General features: G+C 42.3%; 2 protein-coding genes across 4 annotated transcripts in view; one reads left to right on the top strand and one right to left on the bottom strand.

The window, feature by feature from the left end:
* LOC109033396 (alpha-1A adrenergic receptor) overlaps positions 1-23,415 on the bottom strand; it is a 232,187-nt gene that overhangs the window by 49,365 nt on the left and 159,407 nt on the right. The gene's annotated exons all lie outside the window — the stretch shown is intronic.
* LOC109033395 (glucose dehydrogenase [FAD, quinone]) overlaps positions 5,318-23,415 on the top strand; it is a 48,557-nt gene continuing 30,459 nt past the window's right edge. Inside the window, exon 1 of the mRNA XM_019045989.2 lies at positions 5,318-8,459. Coding sequence (XP_018901534.2) covers positions 6,951-8,459 — 1,509 coding nt within the window. The 5' untranslated portion in view covers positions 5,318-6,950. The remainder of the gene's footprint in view (positions 8,460-23,415) is intronic.

Here is a 23,415-nt window from a genome sequence, read left to right as displayed (position 1 = left end):
GTAATCTTTATCCCCGTTTGTGACATCCATGAGCCGAATTGTCTTGACTCTCAGTATAAAGGGACTCTAACGTAACCTATCGATGAAAAAAAACCACCGCTCCCTCTCCAATCGCTTACACCTACGTCGGGGCAAACGGAAATAGACTCGGAAAATATTGAAGTCCTTTTCGAAACGACTTCATTTGTCTACTTTCACCGTGATTACCCGCACTCAGTGGGCGGTGACAAGCCCAGGTGCCTCGATCGCCACCTTCCGCTCAAGCTCATCCGCGCCAAGTCGCCGAAAAGAACTCCCCTGCTTCGCGACCCACTTCCGGACTGGCGGTTCTTCCGCGGCGTGGCATCGGTGGGCTCTCCGCTGGGTCATCACTTAACGCCCCGGGCTGACACCGTCGCGCGCTCAATCATAATTCAAAGGCACCGACGATCGGCCACAACAAACTTGACCTTGCCGACGGGTGTTGATGACACGCACCGTTGTCGAGTCTAGAGAGCCGGATCCAAATAGACATGCTGATGACTGGTGGTCACCATCTACCATCAAATTTTGACGGACCGCACTTCTTTGTTCAAAGTAAGATCAGAACGGAGTGCCACCATTCATCATTTCCTGCCACGGGAAACATTTCTGCCTAGTTTTAATTTTAAAATGAAGCAAATTAATGAGTTTAAGACTGATGACTCCCGACACTTTGATGCTACTTTGATCGGGATTGTTTCGGGAATTTGATCGTCTATCGAGGCCTATAGATAGAGGGATCATATGCTACACAAACAGTGAAATTCGTAACACACCAGGAGCAAAAATTAGGTCGGGGCGAAGATAGTCAGTTTTTATGGCTTCTTATAGGGTTGTTGCTGAATACGAACTTATATCAAATTCAGAACCAACTGTTCGAAAATCTGTGTCCAGATATGGAACTTAGCCATTCATCAAGTGCGTTTACGATAAAAATGTCAACGCTAAATCATTTATTCTAAAAACTCCCGTAAGATATCATGTACATGAGGTTATGACGAAAATAGCAATCGGCCATTTCCACACCCCGCCGGCCTATCGAACGACGGGCTCCATGTGTGTTACGTTTTTTCGAAGGCAACCACCAATCTATAGTTTCCATGTCGTTGGTACCAACCGGTGCCGGAAATACTGCCGTGTTAGCGAAAAGAGCAGTAAGTGTCAAATTTTAGAAATCGAGTTTCCTTCAAAATTCGTCTAATCTTTTATAGATGAAATCACTGAAATAGCTAAAACGGTAAAATTCATCTTGATTGTATCAAAATGAGACATGTGAGAAAACCGCAAATGTGCAAAAAATGACGTAGTTTCAGGGAAGACAGCAGTAAGTGACAATATTCCTCCAGAGAGTCGATGAAAACAGTGCTTTCAAGTAAAGTGCCGCCCTCTTCTGCCAATTTCTAACCTGAAAATATGTTTTTCACATTTTCGAAATCGAGCTTCCTTCAAAGGAATGGGAGCTTCCTTCGTCTTTCAGGTGAATTGCTGAAACAGCGAAATTTATCTTCATTGTATCAAAACGAGACATATGAGGAAGCTGTAATTGCGCAAAAAATTATGTAGTTTCAGGCAAGACAGCAGTAAGCGACATTATTCCTCCAGAGAGCCAATGAAAATAGTGCTTTCAAGTAAAGTGCCGCCCTCTTCTGCCAATTTCTAACCTGAAAATATGTATGTCGTGTGTCCAAAACGCAACCACGAAAGCATGCAGGAGATAGCACTAACGGCTGTCTTGCCTAACAATAACCTGGCATGAATCACTGAGGAAAAATAGGTAACGCTTTGGCGGCTGGACATTTCTTTAGCGAGCCGTGCCGTTAGTCTGTTGAGTGTTGTTAAGTTGTGAATATTTAGTCTCTGACTATGCACTGTGTAAGATTTGAACAAAAAAATGGGTCGAAAAATGAAGCAGAGGACATTTTTCATCGGTCACGAGACAGATATGGTTTTAGTCTTGAGAGAACGTCACAATCTCGAGTCTATGTCCTGTGTCTTACAAAACCATTAATCTTCGTTGTTTCATTTTTTATTCGGATTTTCTGGCGACTCGCATATCGGAAAGCTAACTTGTCCTCGGAAAGGAGATCCCTGTTCCAAAACCCATCTCCTTCGAGTTACTGAACGCAGTTGAATGAGCCTGTTGCAAAAAGGATTAAAGTAAGACAAAGATTTGTTAGCGATAAGCGACAAGTTGTTGCTCAATGAATTGCAATGAGTGCATGGCAAATTCGGAAATGTGCCCAGTTCACCAATTGTGTAAGAAAATTGAGTGCTTTTGAAGTTTTTGTACATACAGCAACAAAACGTTATTTATACAGAGACCTTATAGAATCATGACTCCAACCAGAGGCCAAAATGGCCGGAATCATGTGAAGTTATATTTAAACACAACCTGATGAACTTCTTTTTTTTTTTTTTTTTTTTTTTTTTTTTTTTTTTTTTAAAAAAAAAGCAGAAGCCTTTATTCTAATACTTTCTAAATTACGCTTGACAAAAGAAGAGTCTTACTTTCATTATATTAGTTTGAGAAACCGTGCCAGAAGATGACGAGCATTTTGACATCGACATGCCAACCACGAAAAAAATAGCCCGTACCGAACTACGAATGTTTGGGGATTTTAACATTTGGTGTTTTCCTGGATTTTTATACCTTTTGAGAATGCACGGGGATTCTATTGAGGACTTGGATATTTTCATGAAATTTAAGAAAGTCGTAATCCAAGTAGCGTTATTCTTAATTTTACCGCCGAGATAAAAATTTATTTGAATCAACCGGAAAGGATGCTTTCATCCATCAAAAGAAATGTCGATTATAGCAAGTAAAGAAACCCGGTTAGTTAAAAAAGACATCTGCCTGGCTGCAAATTTATGCCATGTTTACTTTTTTCTCAGTGTGTCATGAAATTTGAGATGATTTGAGATTTTGGATCAAGAAGGAACTTCTGAGATTTGAAAGGAATTTATTTTTGATAAACTCCGGCATTCGGGAATTTCAGGGTCATTTCAGGATTGTTTTCCAGATTCATGATCGGTAAAATTTGAATTCTTATTGTTCTATTAGTGTAATTCTATTTTTAATTGTATTCTATTAATTTGGATATCTAAATATTTCATTGAAGTCAGTTCTCATTTCCTCTCGGCAGCAGTTACAATACTCCCATTTCCAACATATTGTTTACTCCAAACCGCAGATGGTCGCATCCTTGACCGGCTGTCGCACGTTCATAAAGCACGACCCTAAAAACCCACGCACTCTTTTGACATCACGATTTTGACATTCGGTTGACGAAACTATATCGGTCATATTCGGTCATTAACACCCCAAACGAGGAGTGGTCCGTGTAGTCCGCGAATACGCAGAGGTGGAGAGGTATAAAAAGTGATGGATCCGCGATCCACAAAAACAGCGTGTACACTTTTTATCGCTCATTTCAGCAGCGCCGCAAAAACCTCCGTAAAAAATTGGCGACTTGAAATAACGCCCGGAAGAGAAATTTCCGTCTAAAATCTGGGTCAGTTAAGCATGTCATGGATTCTTATTATGATGATTCAGTGTCGGATGACCCTCCGAGGTCGTACATAGAAAAAAAGTTCAGTTGCACGAACCAAAGTTCAGTTCACGTAAAACACAGTATAGTTCGGTTCGCATAACCGAATATTCAAGCCTTACAGATCGATCAATGATGGAGTTGTTGCATGTGTGAGGAATTTGCGATTTGACTGTTGCTTCTTATGTAAAAGTTCGCGAGAAACACGATGGAGCCACTGGTTTTCTCTGAAATCAACTCCCAAGCTAAACAAAAGCTCTCAGGTTGAGGCCAAAATGAAGGGGATATCCCACGCTACCCTGAGAGTCCACCTCTACATCAATACAAACTCTATGCAAAGATAGGGAGCAAATACATTAGCAGGGTTGCCGTGTTTTCAGTTTTGGAGTCCTCAAATAAAATGGCAGCCCTGTCAATGTATTTGCTCCCTATCTTTGCATGGAGAGTTTGTATTGGTGTAGAGATGGACTCTCAGGATAGCGTGGGATATCCCCTCCATTTTGGCCTCAACTTGAAAGCTTTTTTTGAGCTTGGGACCTGATTTGAGAGAAAACCAGTGGCACCATCGTGTTTCTCGCGAACTTTAACATAAGAATCTTCAGTCAAATCGCAAATTTCTCACACATGCAACATCTCCATTAGAAATTGCCCGAATTTCCCCTGGTCTAACTACGACTTGCCCGGGGAAATTTGGCATGGATTTTGCGATTTAAATCCTCACACATGCAACATCTCCATTCTAGGTGCATTCCTTTCCAGAGCGTATACATTTCTGTTGTTATACTTGAATCCGAGGTGGCATCCACCCCGTTTTGGATATACTACTTTTGCGGTGTTTTACCATTGGCGATTTTGCAAGTTTTTCTTGTCCCTGAAATGTTCAAGAGAATAAATAGGTTTCCTAAGAATGAACATTTTAATGAGATATTTAGCAGGCTAAATTACAAGAACTGCATTTTTCTTGAGTAATGCGACTCCGAGGATAAGGATAATACTCGATCCGCGCACCATCATTGCGCGCACAGTCTTCGTCGGGTTTCGCAACGGCGCACAGTGAAGAGAGTCAATAGGAGAGATCGGATAAGGTGGGAAAAATTTCAAAGCGAACTTCATCGTTAGTACAAAAAGTAGAAGTTTGAGGGTGGCTCCATTCGTTTTCTCGTAAAATTTTCCGAAAGTGGCGCCCCTCTAAATGTATAGTGTGACAAAATAAGCATCAAAATTTGAGATTTTAATCAACAATCTCACGTCTGACCTAGAGTCCCTTGATACAGAGAGTCAAGACAACAACCCCTCATGGAGTCACAAACGGGAATAAAGATTACACAAATTGAACGTTCTTCGTAATCTTTGATCGGCCCATTCTCAAATTCCTTTCTCCGTTCCTTCTCTCATTCCGTTTGTTCCTTGCCGAATGCCGAACCCGTAATTCCCCGGTCCATTCCAGATTATAATCTTTGCAATCGGTGAAAATGTAATCTTTATTCCCGTTTGTGACACTATAGGCCTATAATACGGGGACCAATCAGAAATGGATTCATATTATCTTGACTCTCAGTATAGAGGGAATCTAGTCTGACCTACACCGAGGGGCCGTTCCACTGTGCTCCGCGCAAATGCTGAGCCCTGCGGTCATAGGTCAGTAATGTGCGTCTCACCCACTCCGTGATCCTCTCCGCGTTGCCATCGCTGCATCGAAGTCCTTAATGCGCAAAACACGCCTTTGCGGAGGCTGCTCTTGTTCGCGGGTCCTTACGTCACGGTTCGCGACGCCGCCGGAAGTCGCCGTAAGGTTCAACTCTGTTTACCAACAAACCGAGATACTGTTACCTGTTTCACGGTGGCGCCCAGCGCGGGACAAGAACGCGCCGGGCCGCGCTGCGCAGCCGCGGAGCGCTCGACAGTACCGCGCAGCCGCAGAGCACCCGGCTGGACGGCGCAGTCGCAGAACGCTCGGCCGCACTGCGCAGCCGCAGGCCCTTGGACGGCGGACTGACCGCTAGCCGCTAGCTGCAGGTTCACCGTTGCGCGGGCCGAACGGCCTTTCAAGGACGTGCGCGAGATGGGATGCAGGTCGCGCGACACTGCGCCGACTCCGGACCAAGTACCACTTGGCTCAGTTCTCGATTAACCTCTCGCGGCTCGCCACCGTCTAGACGCGACGCGACGTGCACTCTGGCTCGTAAACGTGCGTGACTCACATTCTTGTCGCACGCGCACCCAACACCTCCTTAATTGCTGTTTTTTATCTCCATCGGTGAAAGGCTTAGTTTCGAGTGGCACTCATTAAGTTTTCTTAAACGGTGTTGTGCCGATTTCCGGTCCTTGGGAAAAATAATACTGTTTCCCAAAAACGTTAGAGTCAAAGGCTTCAGCTTTTTGACCTGTATGTGACAATTTTCACTGGAATTAAATTTTTCCGCACCAGCAGAAGCTGTTGCCAAATTTAAAGAGGCATCCATCAAAGCTACGAACAAATTCCGTCTAATGTCCATTTACCGGGAACGAGCAGCTATCTTTCAAAAAATTATCCTCTTTTGAATGAATATAAACACATTTCAAACAATTTTCTTTCGTTGAAAATTTTCTCCAGACGGAAACTTTTTTGGAACTCTAGACTGTATGGTATCTATGCCTACGGATGACAATATTTCGATTTTTCATTTTTGCTGTGCGCCCAGGAAATTTTTGCCCTTCATGACAAATGCTGCATGATCAAGAGAGAATCAATTTCCGAGATATAATTGCATGTACGTGAATGGCAAGGACAAATTCGTCGTCCGGAAAACAAATGGTCCACTCGGTTCATCTTCGTTGTTGTGATTAATACAGGCCAAACAATTTTTTCAATGTCAAGAAAAAGGAAAAAAGGGTGAATTTGAAGTGACTGGTTGCGTACAGCGCGACCCAACCGGATGAACATTCGAAATGCAGCTTGATGCTTCGAATCGGAGATGGAAATAATCCTGTAGCGTAATGAAAAGTGATTGATTCGAAAGAAAAGCCACAGTGACGTCTGATGAATGCTGTGAAAGTGCCTCAGCGGTGAACTAAAGTGAACTACCGAGTCGGTGGAATAAATAAGGGACCAGTGCTTTTGCGAGTAGATTTCGTGATCTCAATAATTATAATTTTAACCATAGGTATTTCGTCAGAATTTATCTTGCCACACTATCTTCGGTCCTAACACTGTGCTAATAAAATTTTTATTTTTTAGTTGCGAATATCTTTACAAGCTTGTTTCAGTCAACGTGTTGTTCGAATCGTCGATTGTTCGATCTCTTTGCAATTACGTGTACGCGAGAAGTTACGATCCGTGAAAGTCAGTGCGGTGAGAATTCACCTCCGTCAATCTAAACCGATGAGAAAACCTTCAAAGACATGTTGACCATTCACCTGATCGTCCCCGTGGCAATTGTCATAGTGTCCTGCGCGCGGACTTCCAACGCCCAGGCCTACACGATATTCCAATCGGTGCTCCGCTACTACAGGGAGGGCCTCAACATCCCGGCGAACGCCGTCAAAGAGACTTCTCGGATCGAGAAGGAGTACGACTTCATCGTCGTGGGAGCAGGGTCTGGCGGGTCGGTGGTGGCCAATCGACTGACAGAAAACCCCGCATGGACGGTCCTCCTCCTGGAAGCGGGCAAGGAAGAAATCTTCCTGACCGATATCCCTCTCCTCGTCAGCTACATCATCGACACGGACTATAACTGGGGATACAGGACGCAACCCTCGAAAACCTTTTGCCTCGGCATGCAAGGTAATCGCTGCAACTGGCCGCGAGGCAAGGCTATGGGCGGAACCAGCGTCATCAACTACATGGTCTACACCCGAGGCTGCAAAGCCGATTACGATAATTGGGCCGCACTGGGCAACACCGGTTGGAGTTACGACGATGTCCTTCCCTACTTCAAGAAGTCCGAGGATGTCGGCGACCCGGAGCTGATTGGTTCCCCGTACCACGGCACGGGTGGTTATCTGCGGGTCTCCAAGCCGGCGTGGAACACCCACCTCTCGAAGACGTTCCTGAAGGCCGGCCAGGAGCTGGGCTACAACATCGTGGACTACAACGAGCCGGTGCCCATCGGGTTCTCCACGGCCTTCGCGACGACCAAAGACGGCGCCCGGCTCAGCGCCTCCAAGGCCTTCCTCCGACCCATACGCAACCGGAAGAACTTCCATGTCGTCAAGCAGGCCCGCGTGACGCGGGTCCTCATCAACGAGCAGACGAGGCAAACCTTCGGCGTGGAGTTCTTGAAGAACCGACGGACGTTCGCCGTGAAGGCTCGGAAGGAGGTCATCATCTCGGCGGGGACCTTGAACTCCCCGCAGATATTGATGTTATCCGGGATAGGGCCGCGGGACCACCTGCAGGAGCTGGGGATCCCCGTGCTGGAGGACCTGAAGGTGGGCCACAACCTGCAGGACCACGTGTCCATGGCCGGGCTGGCGTTCTTAGTCAACGACTCCGTGACGATCGTCGAGGACCGGTTTCGTAGCCCGCGGTTCATGGTGGACTACCTGGTGCGAGGCAAGGGGCCGTACACGCTGCCCGGGGGTGCAGAGGCTGTCGCCTTCACGCTGACCAAGTACGCTAACGATAGCTCCCAACCGGACATGGAGCTCGTGTTCGGGCCGGGCGCCTTGACCGGGGATACCGGTGGCTCCCTCCGGAATATGTTCAAGTTCAAGCGAGGGGTCTACGAGCGCGTCTTCAAACCGTACGAGGGCCATGACGCGTGGGGTTTGGTGCCGATCCTTCTTCAGCCGCACAGCCGGGGCTACATGAAGCTCCGCTCGAAGAATCCGCTCCACTGGCCGCTCTTCTATCCCAACTACTTCAGCGACGAGCGGGACCTTAAGACCATGGTGGAAGGGATCAAACAGGTAGGACTTTATTCAGTATTTAAGTAAGTCCTCTTTATAAATGAATCAGTGAGTTCAAAAACACACCAACTCGGAAATTTTTTTTTTTTTTTTCAGGAAACACCTAAAACTGCGCAGCGAGCAAAGAAGTTAGTTTAAGAAAAACCTTTTTGGTGCCAAAGGACAAGTACTTAGAGACTTTGTAGAGCACCAAATTGAAATCTATACACCATGTTTGATGACAGAGAATTAAGCTTTTAAAAATTTCCGAGTTGGTGTGTTTTCGTTCTCACCGACTTTCAGATACTGATTTTCATAGTCTGCCCTGAAAAATTTAGATTTTTCGACCTCAATAACACTTGAATATTTATATAACTTGTTAGTACAAGGTATACTGAACCGAAAAAAGAAAACTGCAAAATCGGATGGTCACCTGTTTCCCTTGAAATGGCCAAAAATTGGTATTTCCAATGAAGTACTTCGATTTTTCCCTTTTCCCGTCGTTGTTTCGAGCACTTCCGATTACAATTCCGAAATTTTCTTCTGCGTGCAAATTCTTCTATCCATAAGTGTTACTAAACCGTAAAAAAGTGAAAATCGAAAAAAACCGGAGTTGGTGTGTTTTCGAACTCACTGATTCAAATGTAAAACCTGAAGCTAGCTGGATGTAATCAAATCGAGGGCTTTAATAAAAGACGTATCGATGAATGGTGGAAATATGCAAATCTCCATTGCAATCAGAGATCGAAACTTCACAGAATTAGAAAGTCCAGAAGAGTTTAAATGTTGCAGAGATTGAACTTTCACAGCGATAGAACTTAACAGCAAATGAAATTTCACGAGGATTGAAATTTCATAACCATTGATCAAGACGTTGCATATCGTCGGTCATTTTCGAATTTCTCAAATGAAACTAAAGTAACATTCTTTCTTGAAATTGCGTCTACGAAGTTACTTTACCAGTCACAAAATATTTACGAAAATTTCCAGGAGGGATTTTTGTCCGTAATCTGACGAGCAGTAAAATGTAATCGGAGAGTTCGTAATGTAATGTGAAATTTCAATTTCCATGAAAACCCGGGAAATTTCAATATGTATGAATGTCAACGTCCCTGAAATTCGAACGGCTTTCACACACCATTGGCGGATCCAGACAACTCGAAAAAGGTGGTGGGGGGCGCAGGAGGGGTCGGGAGGAATCCTCCAGAAATTTTTCGAAATTGTAGAGCATCTAAAATGCAGTTTGAGTCAATTTTTCCAAAAATAAGAACCAAATATAAATGTTCTTTCTTCCTCTCTCCTCCGTTTCTTCCTGTATTCCTTTCTTCCTTTTTTCCATCTCCTTTTTTCGGGCGAACGGGAAGGGGAGCCCTTGGATCCACCTAGAGTACCTATATAGGGAGAGTATTTACAGCTCGAATTATGTAGCTCTTAGGGCCCAAAGGTGTAGGTAACCTTTGAAAACGAAAAATTTCACTGTCAATCTTTAGACTCTAATATCAAACGAAAATGGACAAGAAAATTCATACGTAAGTATTCTTCCGCAAAAATGAGAAAGTTTATGCAAAAACCAAGTCAAATACGTGCTTTACCAACGACAGTTCCCAACAATTGTGATTATAAATCACTCTGGATAATTTGAATTCATAGATTGCCTGCCTTTTTGGGGTCTAAGAGCTCCATCACCTAACCTCAAAATTTTCGACACGTCCAATTGTCCATACTCTCCCTATATAGGTACTCTAGATCCACCTATGTATGAGCTTTAAAATCGTGTAATTTCACTTTCGATCTCTGACGACAGGCGAAAGCATCTTACTTTCCTTGGGGAGGGTGTTGCGTTGCCACCGCGGATTTTTTTCGTTCAATCGCGGGTTGGATCGGATTCCGATCCCGACATTCAGAGTCCCGCAAGAGTGAGAGCGCGGGGGGGGGGGGGGGGGAGGGGGTCTACGGCAGAGGCGGGCAGATGGACGTTGCGAAATAAACCGCCGCTGGTTCGACAACAAGTGAATCATGCTCCGGTTTCATCTCTTGCTTTTCCTTAAACGTGTTCAACTGTTCACTGATGGAATCGGATTCGAACGGGATGTTTCTGCATTTGAATCGAGAGTTCGAGAATTTGCGCTCCAGTTCGCTTCCTCGCCGCTACTGTCGGATTGGGCGGGGAAATTTGACTCGTTGCCGAGTTCGACATTATCAAAAGAGGGACTAATTGAATCAGTGAGAACGAAAACACACCAACTCGAAAAAATGAAAATAATCAAGATGCACGCAAAACTGCACAGTAGGAGAAGACGTTAGTCTAAGAAAAAGATTTTTGGTGTTTTAAGGCAAATACTTAAGGACACCGTACATGTCCAAGTTGGAACAGATGCGGTAACTTCAATGCCCTTTATGCAAATTGACTAAAAATGAGAAGTGAGCATTTTCGAGTCACCGAGTTGCTGTGTTTTCGTCCTCGCCGATTGAATTACGATGAATCTATGGCAGGAGAAATTAGAAAAATTTTGCTTAAAAAAACTTGTTTTATTTTAAAGTTTTGGAGAAGACGGATCCACTACACGTAAAAACACACTTCAGCGGTTCCCTCTGAGAGAATCTATTTCGTGAACCCCTAAAATATCCAAGATTAAACGTATATATGATAATGCATTTGAAAACCTCAAATCGAACGCTTAGTTTTCGAGTTCACTCATTTTCAGCAATTTAGGTTTAACAAACGAGGTTCTTCGGGATTAAAAGAGATGACATGTACTCCTAGGCAGAATAAATCTGTTTTCTGCCACAAAAAAAGGAATTTGTTTAGCAATTTGTTTAAAATAAATCGATGACTGTAAGTTTGCTTACGCCTGCTATGGATTTGTTTTAACGCGAAATGTTATACTTAAAAAGTGTTAGGATCACTCAATCCGCCTTTTTTCCGTCTTCCAATTGGACTGCATTTTGCAATTTGGACCTATGAATTCTGGCTCATCTGAAAAAACACTTATGTGCATAGGGAAACTAATGGCACATACGTTGTTTTTAAACCGGGCCGGAATTTATAGTTCCGAATTGCAAAATGCAGTCCAATTACGCCTCTATTCATACGCCCCACGCACATACAAAAAAGCAAGGTAAAAACTGTTTTTAAAAAAGTTGATATGACCGACATCCCGGAGAAATTATCCGGAAAAGTACCAGATTCAATAACAATCGTGATAGTTGATTATTACCTCGGTGCGCTTTCATTAAATTTGTTTTTTTTTTCAAAAAATGCAAAAATATGGATTTTAACTGGAAAAAAGCATTGTAGATTTTTATACACTCCGATGATGACAAGGTTTTTTTCGTTACTAGTATATTTTTCACACACAGCGACAGCATTATTGATGCGTTCGGTTGGCAATATATCACACCGTGCTGATTCGTCACAATTATCACAAGCGCCTTGCGACGTTTCAAAATTTCCACCGACATATTATTTTTTCACAGAGAAATTTTTCAACAAAGCTGTCCGAAAATTTCACTGTATTTTCCTCGAGATGCCGATAAAATTCAGTGAAATTTTCAAACACATTCAACCAACAATTTCTCCGTAAAAAAAAAAAAATAGCGGCGGAAATTTTGAAACGTCGGATGGCACTTGTGATACTTTGGCCGGAAAGAGACGAAATGATGATTTCACCAATTTTGTCTTCGGGGCTGAATAAATCTTAAAAAGAATGCATGCAAAAAGAAAATCTGTTGTCTAGAAAATAAAGTTAGGTCGTTGATTTTGAAAAGCCTCGATCAAGATATAAAGTTTTTCAGTTTCCCAGTATATTTTCCGTGGACAGCGACAGCGCTGTCGAGGCGTCACACAATGGATCGAGTCAGTTAGAGAGGTCGGACATGAAATTTTGGACTGCAAATTTTGATGATTATTTCATCACATTTTAAATTTTAAGGAGTGTCTTCAAAAGACAATTTTACGAGGAGACCAATTACCACTTACGGAACCTCAAAATTTTTGTATAAATGGAGGTATGGGCTTTTAAAGTTTGCAAATTTTGTCCGACCTCTCCTATTGACTCGATCCACCGTGCGTCGGCCGGCAATAAATTACAGCGCAGATTACATCTCGAACATGAATTCGGGTACCAAGCTCGGATGCGTCTCGCCTACGCTGCCGTGCTACGGAAAAACGCCGTATAAACATTCGTAGGTTGCCAAATTTCCTCCGATAAAACATTTATTTTTGAGGAAAGTTATGAATATATTTCCTTGAAATTTTCAGAAACTTTAGATATAATTGGGAAAAAATTATCAGAAAAATTGAAGAAAAATCTGCATAGATTTACCAGAAAATGGAAATTTTGCATGTGTGAGGGATTTGCGATTTGACCATTGATTCTTCTGTGAAAGTTCGCGAGAAACACAACGGTGCCACTGGTTTTCTCCGAAATCATCTCCCAAGCTCAAAAAAAGCTCTCAAAGTGAGGCCAAAATGGAGGGGATATCCCTCCCTACCCTGAGAGTCCACCTCTACATCAAAACGAACTCTCCATGCAAAGATAGGGAGCAAATACATTAGCAGGGTTGCCACTTTATTTGGGGACTCCAAAACTGAAAACACGGCATCACTGCTAATGTATTTGCTCCCTATCTTTGCATGGAGAGTTTGTCCTGATGTAGAGGTGGACTCTCATGATAGCGTGGGATATCCCATCCATTTTGGCCTCAACTTGAGAGCTTTTTTTGAGCTTGGGAGTTGATTTCAGAGAAAACCAGTGGCACCATCGTATTTCTGGCGAACTTTTAAATAAGAATCAACAATCAAATCGAAAATTTCTCACACATTCAACATCTCCATTGGGAACAAAATTATCAGAAAAATTGAAGGAAAATCTGGATAGGTTCACCAACAAATTTATGTTTCATAAAAGAAAATTTGGCGACGCCTGAAGGTTCATACGGCGTTTTTCCTCAGCGCGGCAGAACGCAACGCGCATTTTCCGCCGGGGAGATCGCGGAGCGAGCGATGACGCAGTGCCCGAGGAAAACGGAACTTACAAGAAAAGTACGAGCCGTGCCATCGCGATAAAAATAGGGGTCATTCCACCAATCGATCCTTCATCTTCCCATGACGTCTCAGCTATGAACTCCCTCGAGTGTCCTACCGAAAATTCGTCGCTTCTCTGGAGTAAGGGCGTATCTCGAACTCTAGATGAGCCCCAGAAAACACGGATATGTATGTAAAACAGGGCTCACGCACTGAAAAAGAATTCTTGGCGTTTTTACCACGGTCCGTCGGTACCTTTACCATCTCACTTTTTTTTACCAATTATTGGTAATTTTACCAAGACAGACTGGTAAGCTTACCTAAAAAACTGGTATTTTTACTGTTTTTTTTTGGTAAGAATACCACTTTTATTGGTAATCAATTCCCGGTAACTTTGCCATTTTATCGCGGTAATTCTACCACAGTCGATAAAAAATATTGGCGTTTTTACCAAAGTCCAGTAAAATTACCGAGAAAGTTCAATAATTTTACCAAGATTTCTCGGTAAAATTACCAATTCCATAAATGGTAATTTTACCAAGAAAAAACTGGGATCAAATAGAACCCTGGATTCTTTGTAATTTTACCCTTTTCCTAGTAAATACACCGAGATTTTTATTTCAGTGTGCCATCGCGATAAAAATAGGGGTCATTCCACCAATCGATCCTTCATCTTCCCATGACGTCTCCTATGAACACCCTCGAGTGTCCTGCCGAAAAATTCGTCGTTCCTCCTCCGGTGTAAGGGCGTATCTCGATCTTCACATGATCCCCAGAAAGCACGGATATGTATGTAAAACAGGGCTCACGTGGAAATTGACGTCAGTCCTTACGTCGGAGCTGCCGTGCTAAGGAAGAACACAGTATGAACACTCGAGAGTTGACACATGTACTTGGATGAAATGTTTATTTTTGAGAAAAATTATGAATATTTTTCCTTGCAATTTTCGGACACTTTAGCTCGAATTACAAACATAATTATCTGAGAAATCGGTAGAAAAATATTCAAAACTTTTCTTGATAATTAGTGATTTGCCAGAGGAAATTTGGAAACGCCTGAAGGCTCATACGGCGTTTTTCCTCAGCAGAGAGGGGCGTCGCATTCCGTCGCACGCATGAAAGGTACACACTCCGTAGATGCGTTCTTTAACTCCAGAATATCGACAAAAAAAATTAAGCGATTGACATAACGTCAACATTACTAACCAATACGTCATCATGACGTCAGGAGCAAACGTAAACAATAACTGCAGTCATAGTCCCAGCGCCTGGCCAACATTCTAAACCCTTGATTGGCAGATTTATTCCGCAGCCATCTTGAAAAGTGGGGCGCATTAATTTTCCCTCCTCGATATCGAAGTTAGTATTCTAAGTTTTATTTGAAAATTTTGTTTCATGGATATATTTACGGTTAAACTAAGCTGTACATCGAAAAAGTAACTTTGTAGAGTATATTTGTGCACACAGAAAAGAAAATGACAACAAGTTGGATTTTGCAATCGCTGGCGATAGCAATATTCGTCATGGGAACGTTAGCTTCTGGGATATGAAAATGTTAAGGTACAGTTCGTTTGTAGTATCTTCTGAATTGAAGGGGCTATGTAATTTTGTGTTGACATCTCTTTTTTAACATTTTTAATTATTTTCTTTGCATACAAGAAAGCTGTTACGTACCAATTATTTATTTTCGTTGAATTATATATGGTTTTCGGAAGTTAACGCATTTAAGTTTCAGGTTCGCTTTTTCGGCGTAAAGTATACATAAGGTGTCCCAAAAGCACCGGGACTTGTTCTGTAACTTCAAAAGTAAGATAGATACAGACATGATCTTGATTTCATTTTAAAGATCAACTCAATACCTATCGATTAAAACCAAGATCAGCTCAATCGGATAAAAATTGACCGAGTTATGGCAATTTGAAATCAGCGAGGAAAGTTTACGCCTACGGTTTTTAAGGAAGATTCTTCATCGCCGTAAATCGAAAAGTCGGCCGATAAAGTGATGCTTATTGTGTTTTTTTATTTTCGAGGTGTCATTTATCAACATTTTGTACCATCAAACACAACAGTTGACAGTGCGTATTATTGCAAAGTACTAAAGGAGTTGAGTATGCACATTTCCCGGAAACGGTCGGACTTGAAAGCTTCGTGGATACTCCATCAAGACAATGCGCGGCCTCACACATCGAGCTTAACACGTGAATTTATGAGTAAAAATGGAGTTGAAACAATCCCTCATCCCCCTAATAGCGCTGACTTGGCTCCATGTGATTTTTGGATGTTTCCCACGCTTAAAAAGGAGGTTCGTGGACGAAGATTCGTATCGAAGACCGAAATCCAGAATGCAATTCAAAACTTCTTCAACTCCATCCCAGAGGAAGAATTCAGGAAAACAATGTTGGATAAGTGGCAAGAGCGCATGAAAAAGTGCATCCGGTTTGATGGACGATACTTTGAGAAGCAAAAGGAAATTATGGAAGATTCGAAGGAAAGTGGATACGAATATTAACTTTTTGAATCCTGGTAAGCGAAAAATCTTCCTAAAAACCGTAGGGGTAAACTTTCCTCACTAATTTCAAATTGTCATAACTCGGTCAATTTTTATTTGATTGAGCTGATCTTGGTTTTAATCGATAGGTATTGAGTTGATCTTTAAAATGAGACCAAAATCATGTCTGCATCTATCTTACTTTTGAAGTTACAGAACCAGTCCCGGTACTTTTGGGACACCCTACGTATGATATTTTTACTCTACACATATGCCCGAATACGCATCATAAGGGACCTATGTGCTTCCTAAGTTGCCAAGTATTAATTATTGTTAGATGATTGGTCTAAAACATTCAATACAACCAGTAAAAATTAGCTGTCCCCTACGAGATTCGAACCCCCGCTCCCACAAAAAGTGACGCTCTCCCAGCGTCAGAACGGTGTTGTAGTTATCTGAGCTATCTCGCCGCTCGGATATGGGAGGAGAAAAAGAGATCAGTTAAGTGATTCTCGGACGCTGAGCGGGGCTTCACAAAAGACGTCCTTGAGATTTCAACGGTTCGGCCACTGGCGTGGTAAGAGAGAACGGATCAAGCCCATTACTCTGTGAGACATTGTTTACCTATACTGTCATGTGTCACAAGGTTCATGTCAGAATGCATTTGCGATCGCGGCAGTAAACTGGGGCAATATTTCTGTATTCATGGATTAAATCCATCAATCGAGTTCTGATTTTGGCTCATATATCCGTAACGGGTCCTCCAGAACAATTTTCCGCCTTGTACGATGGTTATTATTTCTTTATATCTATGTTTAAAATTTGAGGTGAGATAATGGCGGCTTCTCAAGAGCACCGAGGTAGGCGATCTTTTGCACCAACGAACAGAAAACTGATGGCAAAAAATAACCAATCAGAACCTCCCAAAAAAAAGAATTTGCCTAAAAACGGAACTTCGTGGTTCTGCGCAGATTTACCAGTCAGACACGACATCTTAAGGTGGAAAAAAACTCGCTGAAAGCGAATTTTAGCAATCAACACAACTTGACGTAGAGACATGATTGGCTAAAAAATACAACGGTTTTTGATACATCGGAAAATCAACCAAAAATCGGAGACTGGGCGAAACGCTCAAGGTCGCAGAGGTATAGGGAATCCCATAGCGAAAGCAACGGAACGATTCTAATATCATGGGGAACTCCGTTCCCATGACAAAAAAGCAGCTAAAATATAGCCCCTCCGTCCAAAATACAAACCTCCATTTACTCTGTTCCTTGAAATGTGGGTTTGAAACATTGAAGAGGCGTGAATGATCGATTATCGATCTTTTTCCATTTGAAGCTATGGTAAAGAATCGATTATTAAGGCGTTCGTTGCGAACATCCTGTTCATCGATCCTTTTCCGTAGGTTTAAACGGCAGAACAATCGATATATCGCAAAGCACGCCACGCCACTGGTCTGAAAGAATGAAATGAGAGCACTGTGCCAGTCTCTCTTCGTGTTGGAAACGCATCGTTTTTCAAAAGGCGGTTCGCAGCGAGATGATGATAAGACGGTAGGAGTATCGAGGAAGGGTGGTGGCTTGCCTTTTCACCGACCTTCTTCAGCCACTCGATTCCGGCGGAAAAGCAGCTTTCAAGTCGCACACGGCCCACGGCTCACAGTGGATCGAGTTAATAGGAGAGGTCGGACAAAATTTGGAAACTTTCAATGCTCATAACTCCGTTTATACAAAACTTGAAGGTTCTAAAAGTAGTTTCATTGGTTTCCTCGTACAATTTACTTCTAGGAACGCCCTTAAAAATTTAAAGTGTGACGAAATAAAAATAAAAATTTGCAATTTTGGTCAAAAATTTCATGTCCGATCTCTCTGATTTACTCGATCCACTGTGCGGCGCGGTAGCGCACAGTGACACAAGCGTTTAAGGGGAATCTGACAAGAAATTTTCGACGAAAACTGCAAATTTTGATACATTATCGATTTAAATGAGTCATTTTTGAAGGGAACAGTGCGCGACGCAGAGAGCAACGATGACGGGGACTTGATATAAAAAGGAGAATCCCTCAGCGCGACGGTCGGCATGTGACACATTAGCGCCTACAAGACTGCATGGATACTACACGCATTGCGTCAAACTCAATACGCTCAGCTCAGCGATCGGCGTGAAACGCATAGCGCCTAAAAGACTGTAGGAATACTTCACGCATTGCGCTAAACACAGTGCGGTCAGCAGTCAGCACGGTTTGGCGTGGCGGCGGAAGTTAAAATTATTAAACCACATGTATTTTTGTTCTTTCATAGTTTTTTCGTCCATTTTTTATGAATGGAAGGCGTTGTCTACATAGAGATAGGTTTACGGAACTTAACTTTGGCGCAAGGTTCCGTGAAATTTTGCAGTAGTGTTGACAGGGCTTTCGCAAAAATTGTGCCCAACACGAGTAAACGCGTCTTATGCACCCTTCCCTCTCCAGCACGTTTACTTGACGGTTGTTACCTACAAGGTTATTCAAAAGTCACGCACCACTGGCCATGAGGTTAGTTCTAATTAAGATATCGACTTGCGGTTTGAGACGTTTTTCCTCATATTGAGGGGGAAATTTTTTAAGGTACTTTCCAGTTTTTAATTCCCTCGGGGGGAGGGGGCGGGGAGCAACTCAAAAAGTTTAAATGGTCACCCCCCTCATGGCCAGTGGTGCGTGACCTTTGAATAACCCTGTATATGATGTTTCAAAACGAATGAGAAGGGGGCGGCAGAAGACAGGCGGCCCACGGTCGGCAAGAAGGTAAATCCGGCCCTGGCCTCTGCAATAAAATTACACGAGGAAACCAACGGAACCACTTTTAAAATCTCAAAGTTTTGTATGAACGAAGTTTTAAGCTTTCAGTGCACTAGAAAAAAAACACACATTGGATCTAGAGTCCAGAGTCTTGAAAACATTGACAAGAAAAAATACTTTTGATTCAATCGGATTTTTGCTCGAATCAAAACGAAATCCGCTTAAGTTACGAGGCTTGGTTCTTGATTTAAGCTAGATTCTGATTGAATCAACAGTACTTTTTCTTTTTGATGTTTTTAAGAGTCTGGACTATAGATCCAATGTGTTTTTTTTCCCAGTGTGTCTCCAAATTTTGTCCGATCTCTCCCATTGACTGGATCCCTTGTGCGGCGCGGCGGCGGGGGATGAAGAATACGGACCGGGAAATGAGAATGACCGCCTAAGCCATCGTGCTTACCAAAAAACACATACATACGCGGGGGTACCGATTGAAGTTGAGCTGTTCTACCTTGACCAGACACACCGAGTGCATTTAAAAACCACATAAATACACGACGTTTACACACGAGTTATGCGGTTTCCATGGAGCTCAGCTCAAGCGCGCGTTAAATATTTTATGGAGCACTTGTACTTGACATCGGCGGTTCGGCGGCTGCTCAAAGACCAAGGTCAATAAACCTCGCTTTTTGCTGCATTTGAATTTGATCCCGGCCGCTTTTTCGTTGCTCCCCGGATAAAAGCGCGTAACCGGATCTTGAGATGCGTTTCATGGTCCGTGTAACTCCATGTTTTTCAGGGCTCACGTCAAAGCGCAGATACGTCTCTACGTCAGAAAAACTGTGTTCAAAGATGAACGTGACGATGAGAACACTTATTCCACGCTTTTCCGATTTACCTCTTTTCTCTCGACATCTTTCAAAGCTCTCACGCGCGGAGCTGTCTCAGTCCTCTAACATGAAGTTGAGTAGCATTACAAGAACCAGTCAATTCTACACATGGAGAGTTTCTGTAAAATACCGAGGAGCAGTGGCGTAGCTAGGAATTCCTTGAGGGAGGGGACATTCAAAAGCGTGACAGTAAATTTAAATTATTTTGTACATGTCCCTGATGATAATTTATGTCTCACTAGGAAAAAAAAACACAGTGAATCTTGAGTCCAGACTCTTGAAAACATTGACAAGAAAAAATACTCTCGATTCAATCGGATTTTTGCTTGAATCAAAAGGAAATCCGCTTAAATTAAGAGGCTTGGTTCTTGATTTAAGCTAGATTCTGATGGAATCAAGAGTACTTTTTCTTGTCGATGTTTTTAAGAGTCTGGATTCTAGATCCAATGTGTTTTTCTTCCAGTGCTGCCCTCCAAAACTAAAAAAAAAAGGTGCAATTAACGAGGCTAAGGGGGAGGGGTGTCCAGACTCCCTGCCCCCGCCCCCGTCTACGCCACTACCGTGGAGCAATAGTGTAGGATTAGTGATTGTGATGGAATTTGCAGATTGCACTTTGAAATTTTTTAGATAAATTCGACTTTGAATATTAGATTGGTAACGGACATTCTTTCGATACATTCCTTTACATGCACTAAAAAAAAAAGAAAAAAAGAGACGAAACAGAGAAGAGGAGGAAGAGATAGATTATTGGAAATAGTCCTTACATTTTATAAACGAATAATGAAGATCGAACGAGGCGTCTTTAGGTGAGCTTGGGACCAGAAAGTCGGGGTGCAACTATTGGTTGCATACACACTATATTGAAGGCGTTTTAGGTACTTTTCTTAACCCTATGAAAATGCACTCCTGCGAGTTGCTGACACGATGTTACTTTCTTGAATTAAAAAAGTACACGAACGAATGATTTTCCAAGATGGATTGAGAGCAATTTACGGGATTGAAACCAGTGGCGATTCTTGAGCGTTGGCTACACTGTTTTTCCTCCATTTAGATGTGTATGCAACAATTGACTCTGGGTGAGGCAGTCTGCGTCACCTAAAATCGATACATTCAATGGATTTAAATGAAGTATTAACAGTGTTGCCAACTTGCTGGAATCGCCACTGATTGAAACTTACTTAAATCGGGGATTGGCACGCGATTTAAATACGAACAATTGTAAACCTTAAAATATACCCAAATTAAAATTAGCTTTACGAAAAAAAAAAAAATAAAAAAAATGTTTTGCGCATCTCAGCAAAGAGCGCGGAATAATCTAAAAACTTGTAGGAGTGGTTTTTATCGCCATTGAAAGCCCGTCGGAAAATAATTACGGTAGCACTACTTCGACGGCTAATAACATACAATCAAGTGATAAATGATACTCGCGCCAGATTTGACAGTTGACGGATGACGGGTGGACGGGCGCTTCCGGCGTCGCTACGTTGTGCGGAATAATTCACCTACTTTACGCGGGATCCAATGGTGCGAAAGGATTCTTTTTTTCATCGCTGAGCAGAAACCGCGCCGCGGAACTGCAGTGGCGCTTTAAAGTTGAGCTGCACCGACGGAAGTTGTTTCCCTCACTCTAGAGGTGTCCGACTCCACGATGAAGTTTCAGCTATTAAGCGCCGAGTGAGGAATTATCCGTGTGACTACTTGATTACGTATTTAGTTTTATGTTCGTGGTATTATTTTCAGATGCACTTAAGGTACAGCCAGGTACATATGATCTAAAATCCAACTCTCAAATTCAACTTTAAGGTGATACAAAAGGTACCTAAAAGTAGATTTCTAATGTCGAGGGTGATTTTTTGACGTTAGATTGGCATTTTCAGATTTAATAATATGTCTGATTGATAGAGAATGGAATACATAAAAAAGTACCTGATTGACTGTAAACACTTACATTTTATTGCAAATTGTTACATTTTTTGGTTTCTCATCTTTTTAGTCTCACAAAACTTAAACTTTGGTGTACATCTTTATGTTCACACCGACTAAATTTAAGGTGAAGTTGGCTGGGAATGAGGTATGATCTTAAAATATAAAAATGAGGTAGTAGGTTGCAAGACAAATTTAAGGATATTGACAAAAAATTCCAGAAACATTCGTGAAGCAGCTCATAGTTCAATATTATTAAGTTATCAATAAATATCATTTTCTTGTCTTCAAAACCAATGCACTTTCAACTAGAAACTGTTGATATGTCCGTTGAGAAAAAAGAAATAAAAATCTCACCATGCACAAAGAAGAGGTGTAAACGTTTCTCTTCCTTCGCGTTCATTAATGGTTCCTCGATCTGTTCTTTTTTTTTTAAGATCAATTTTCATTCTAACAATAATAAAATAGTCTTGTAAAGATGTTCCACTCTCTTACCCTTGCAGAACATGTAAGAATAAAGTTCATTGAGGCTTCGTATGAGAGAATACGCTCAATTATTGACCCAAATGGCTCATTCAGCGACACTGATTTTAGATACGAAACCCGTGGTAACACCAAGTCGAGAAGAAAAACACGGAAGAATTTAACTCGAAGAACCCTAACCGTTAACAATGAGGAACTTAAGGAAAAGAAGGTATGGACATTAATCTTCACTCAAGGAAATAAAGCCAAATTTTTTGAAGAAACAGAAACTGATAAAGAAAACTCTCTTATGCCCTTTTCCTCCCATACCAAAGAGGCAAAATGTAAGAAGAACATGCAATGTAATGGAACTCTTAGCCTTAGAGCTGAATACATTTCTTGATACCACAAAATGAAGGGAACAACACGCATTTACAACATGCGTTAAGAGAAATACTATATGTTCTCCAGTATTTCTGAACTTTAAAAATTCCAAACTCTTAATTATAATTTCTTGATTTGTTCCTCTGTGAGGTTCGTGCTTTGCGCAATCAGCTCCAGCGAACAGTTCGCTGCTTTCAATTGCTTCGCGATTCTCTTCGCCGTTTTAAGCACTGCAAATTCTATCCGACCTTCCGATTTCATATCACTCTTACGCTCAAAATACTGCACATACCGCGCGTTATCGATAAAATTACAGAAAGCCGCCTCCGCGAACGCATACATCAGCTCACGAGTAACATCCGGGATCTGTCTCCATACGTCCAGTCTACTCTCTTGAGCGAATTTCAGGAAAAAGCACCATTTGTCCAGTGGGGTTTTGAGTTTTTCCGGCTGAGAAATGTTGAACTTACCCAACTCGACAAGAACGCAAGAGGAAAAACTACTCGCGATTTCGGATCGAGGGCTGTGCTTGCTTTCGAACTGGTTGACGTATTCCTTCAACTCCGGGAACAGCGTCTCCCAGTAAAATGAAACCGTTATCACAGGCTTGAAGTTGAACATTCGGCTGTGACGTATTGTCGAACGGAACACTCTTGCTTTATGCGCGAGTTGGGCATGTTGCGATTCAATGCCAATCCTGTACCCGTCACTTGTTTCTACGACGATGTCGAAAGCAGGAGTCTTTTCGTCGGTGTCGTCACTCGCTAGTTCCGGGTTCAAGTATGCAACATCGAGGATTTTTAGGATCGGGTACGGCGCTATGAGTGTGTGAGGCAAATCGTCCGCAATCCGTGGGATTTCCGGTTTTACTTTGATTTGCAGAGAGTTCAATAATGATATTAATAGGTGTTTGTTCGGCTCTCCGAAAATTTTCTTGAAAGTTGAATCCGCCATTGAAATACCGCAAACACGCTGTAAAAATTCGATAATTGGATTTTAAACTTGGATTGGAAAATTAACGGTATATT

This window comes from Bemisia tabaci, chromosome 10 (genome assembly GCF_918797505.1).
Source record: "Bemisia tabaci chromosome 10, PGI_BMITA_v3".
Lineage (NCBI taxonomy): Eukaryota > Metazoa > Arthropoda > Insecta > Hemiptera > Aleyrodidae > Bemisia > Bemisia tabaci.
This window is presented reverse-complemented; position numbering and strand designations above follow the sequence as displayed.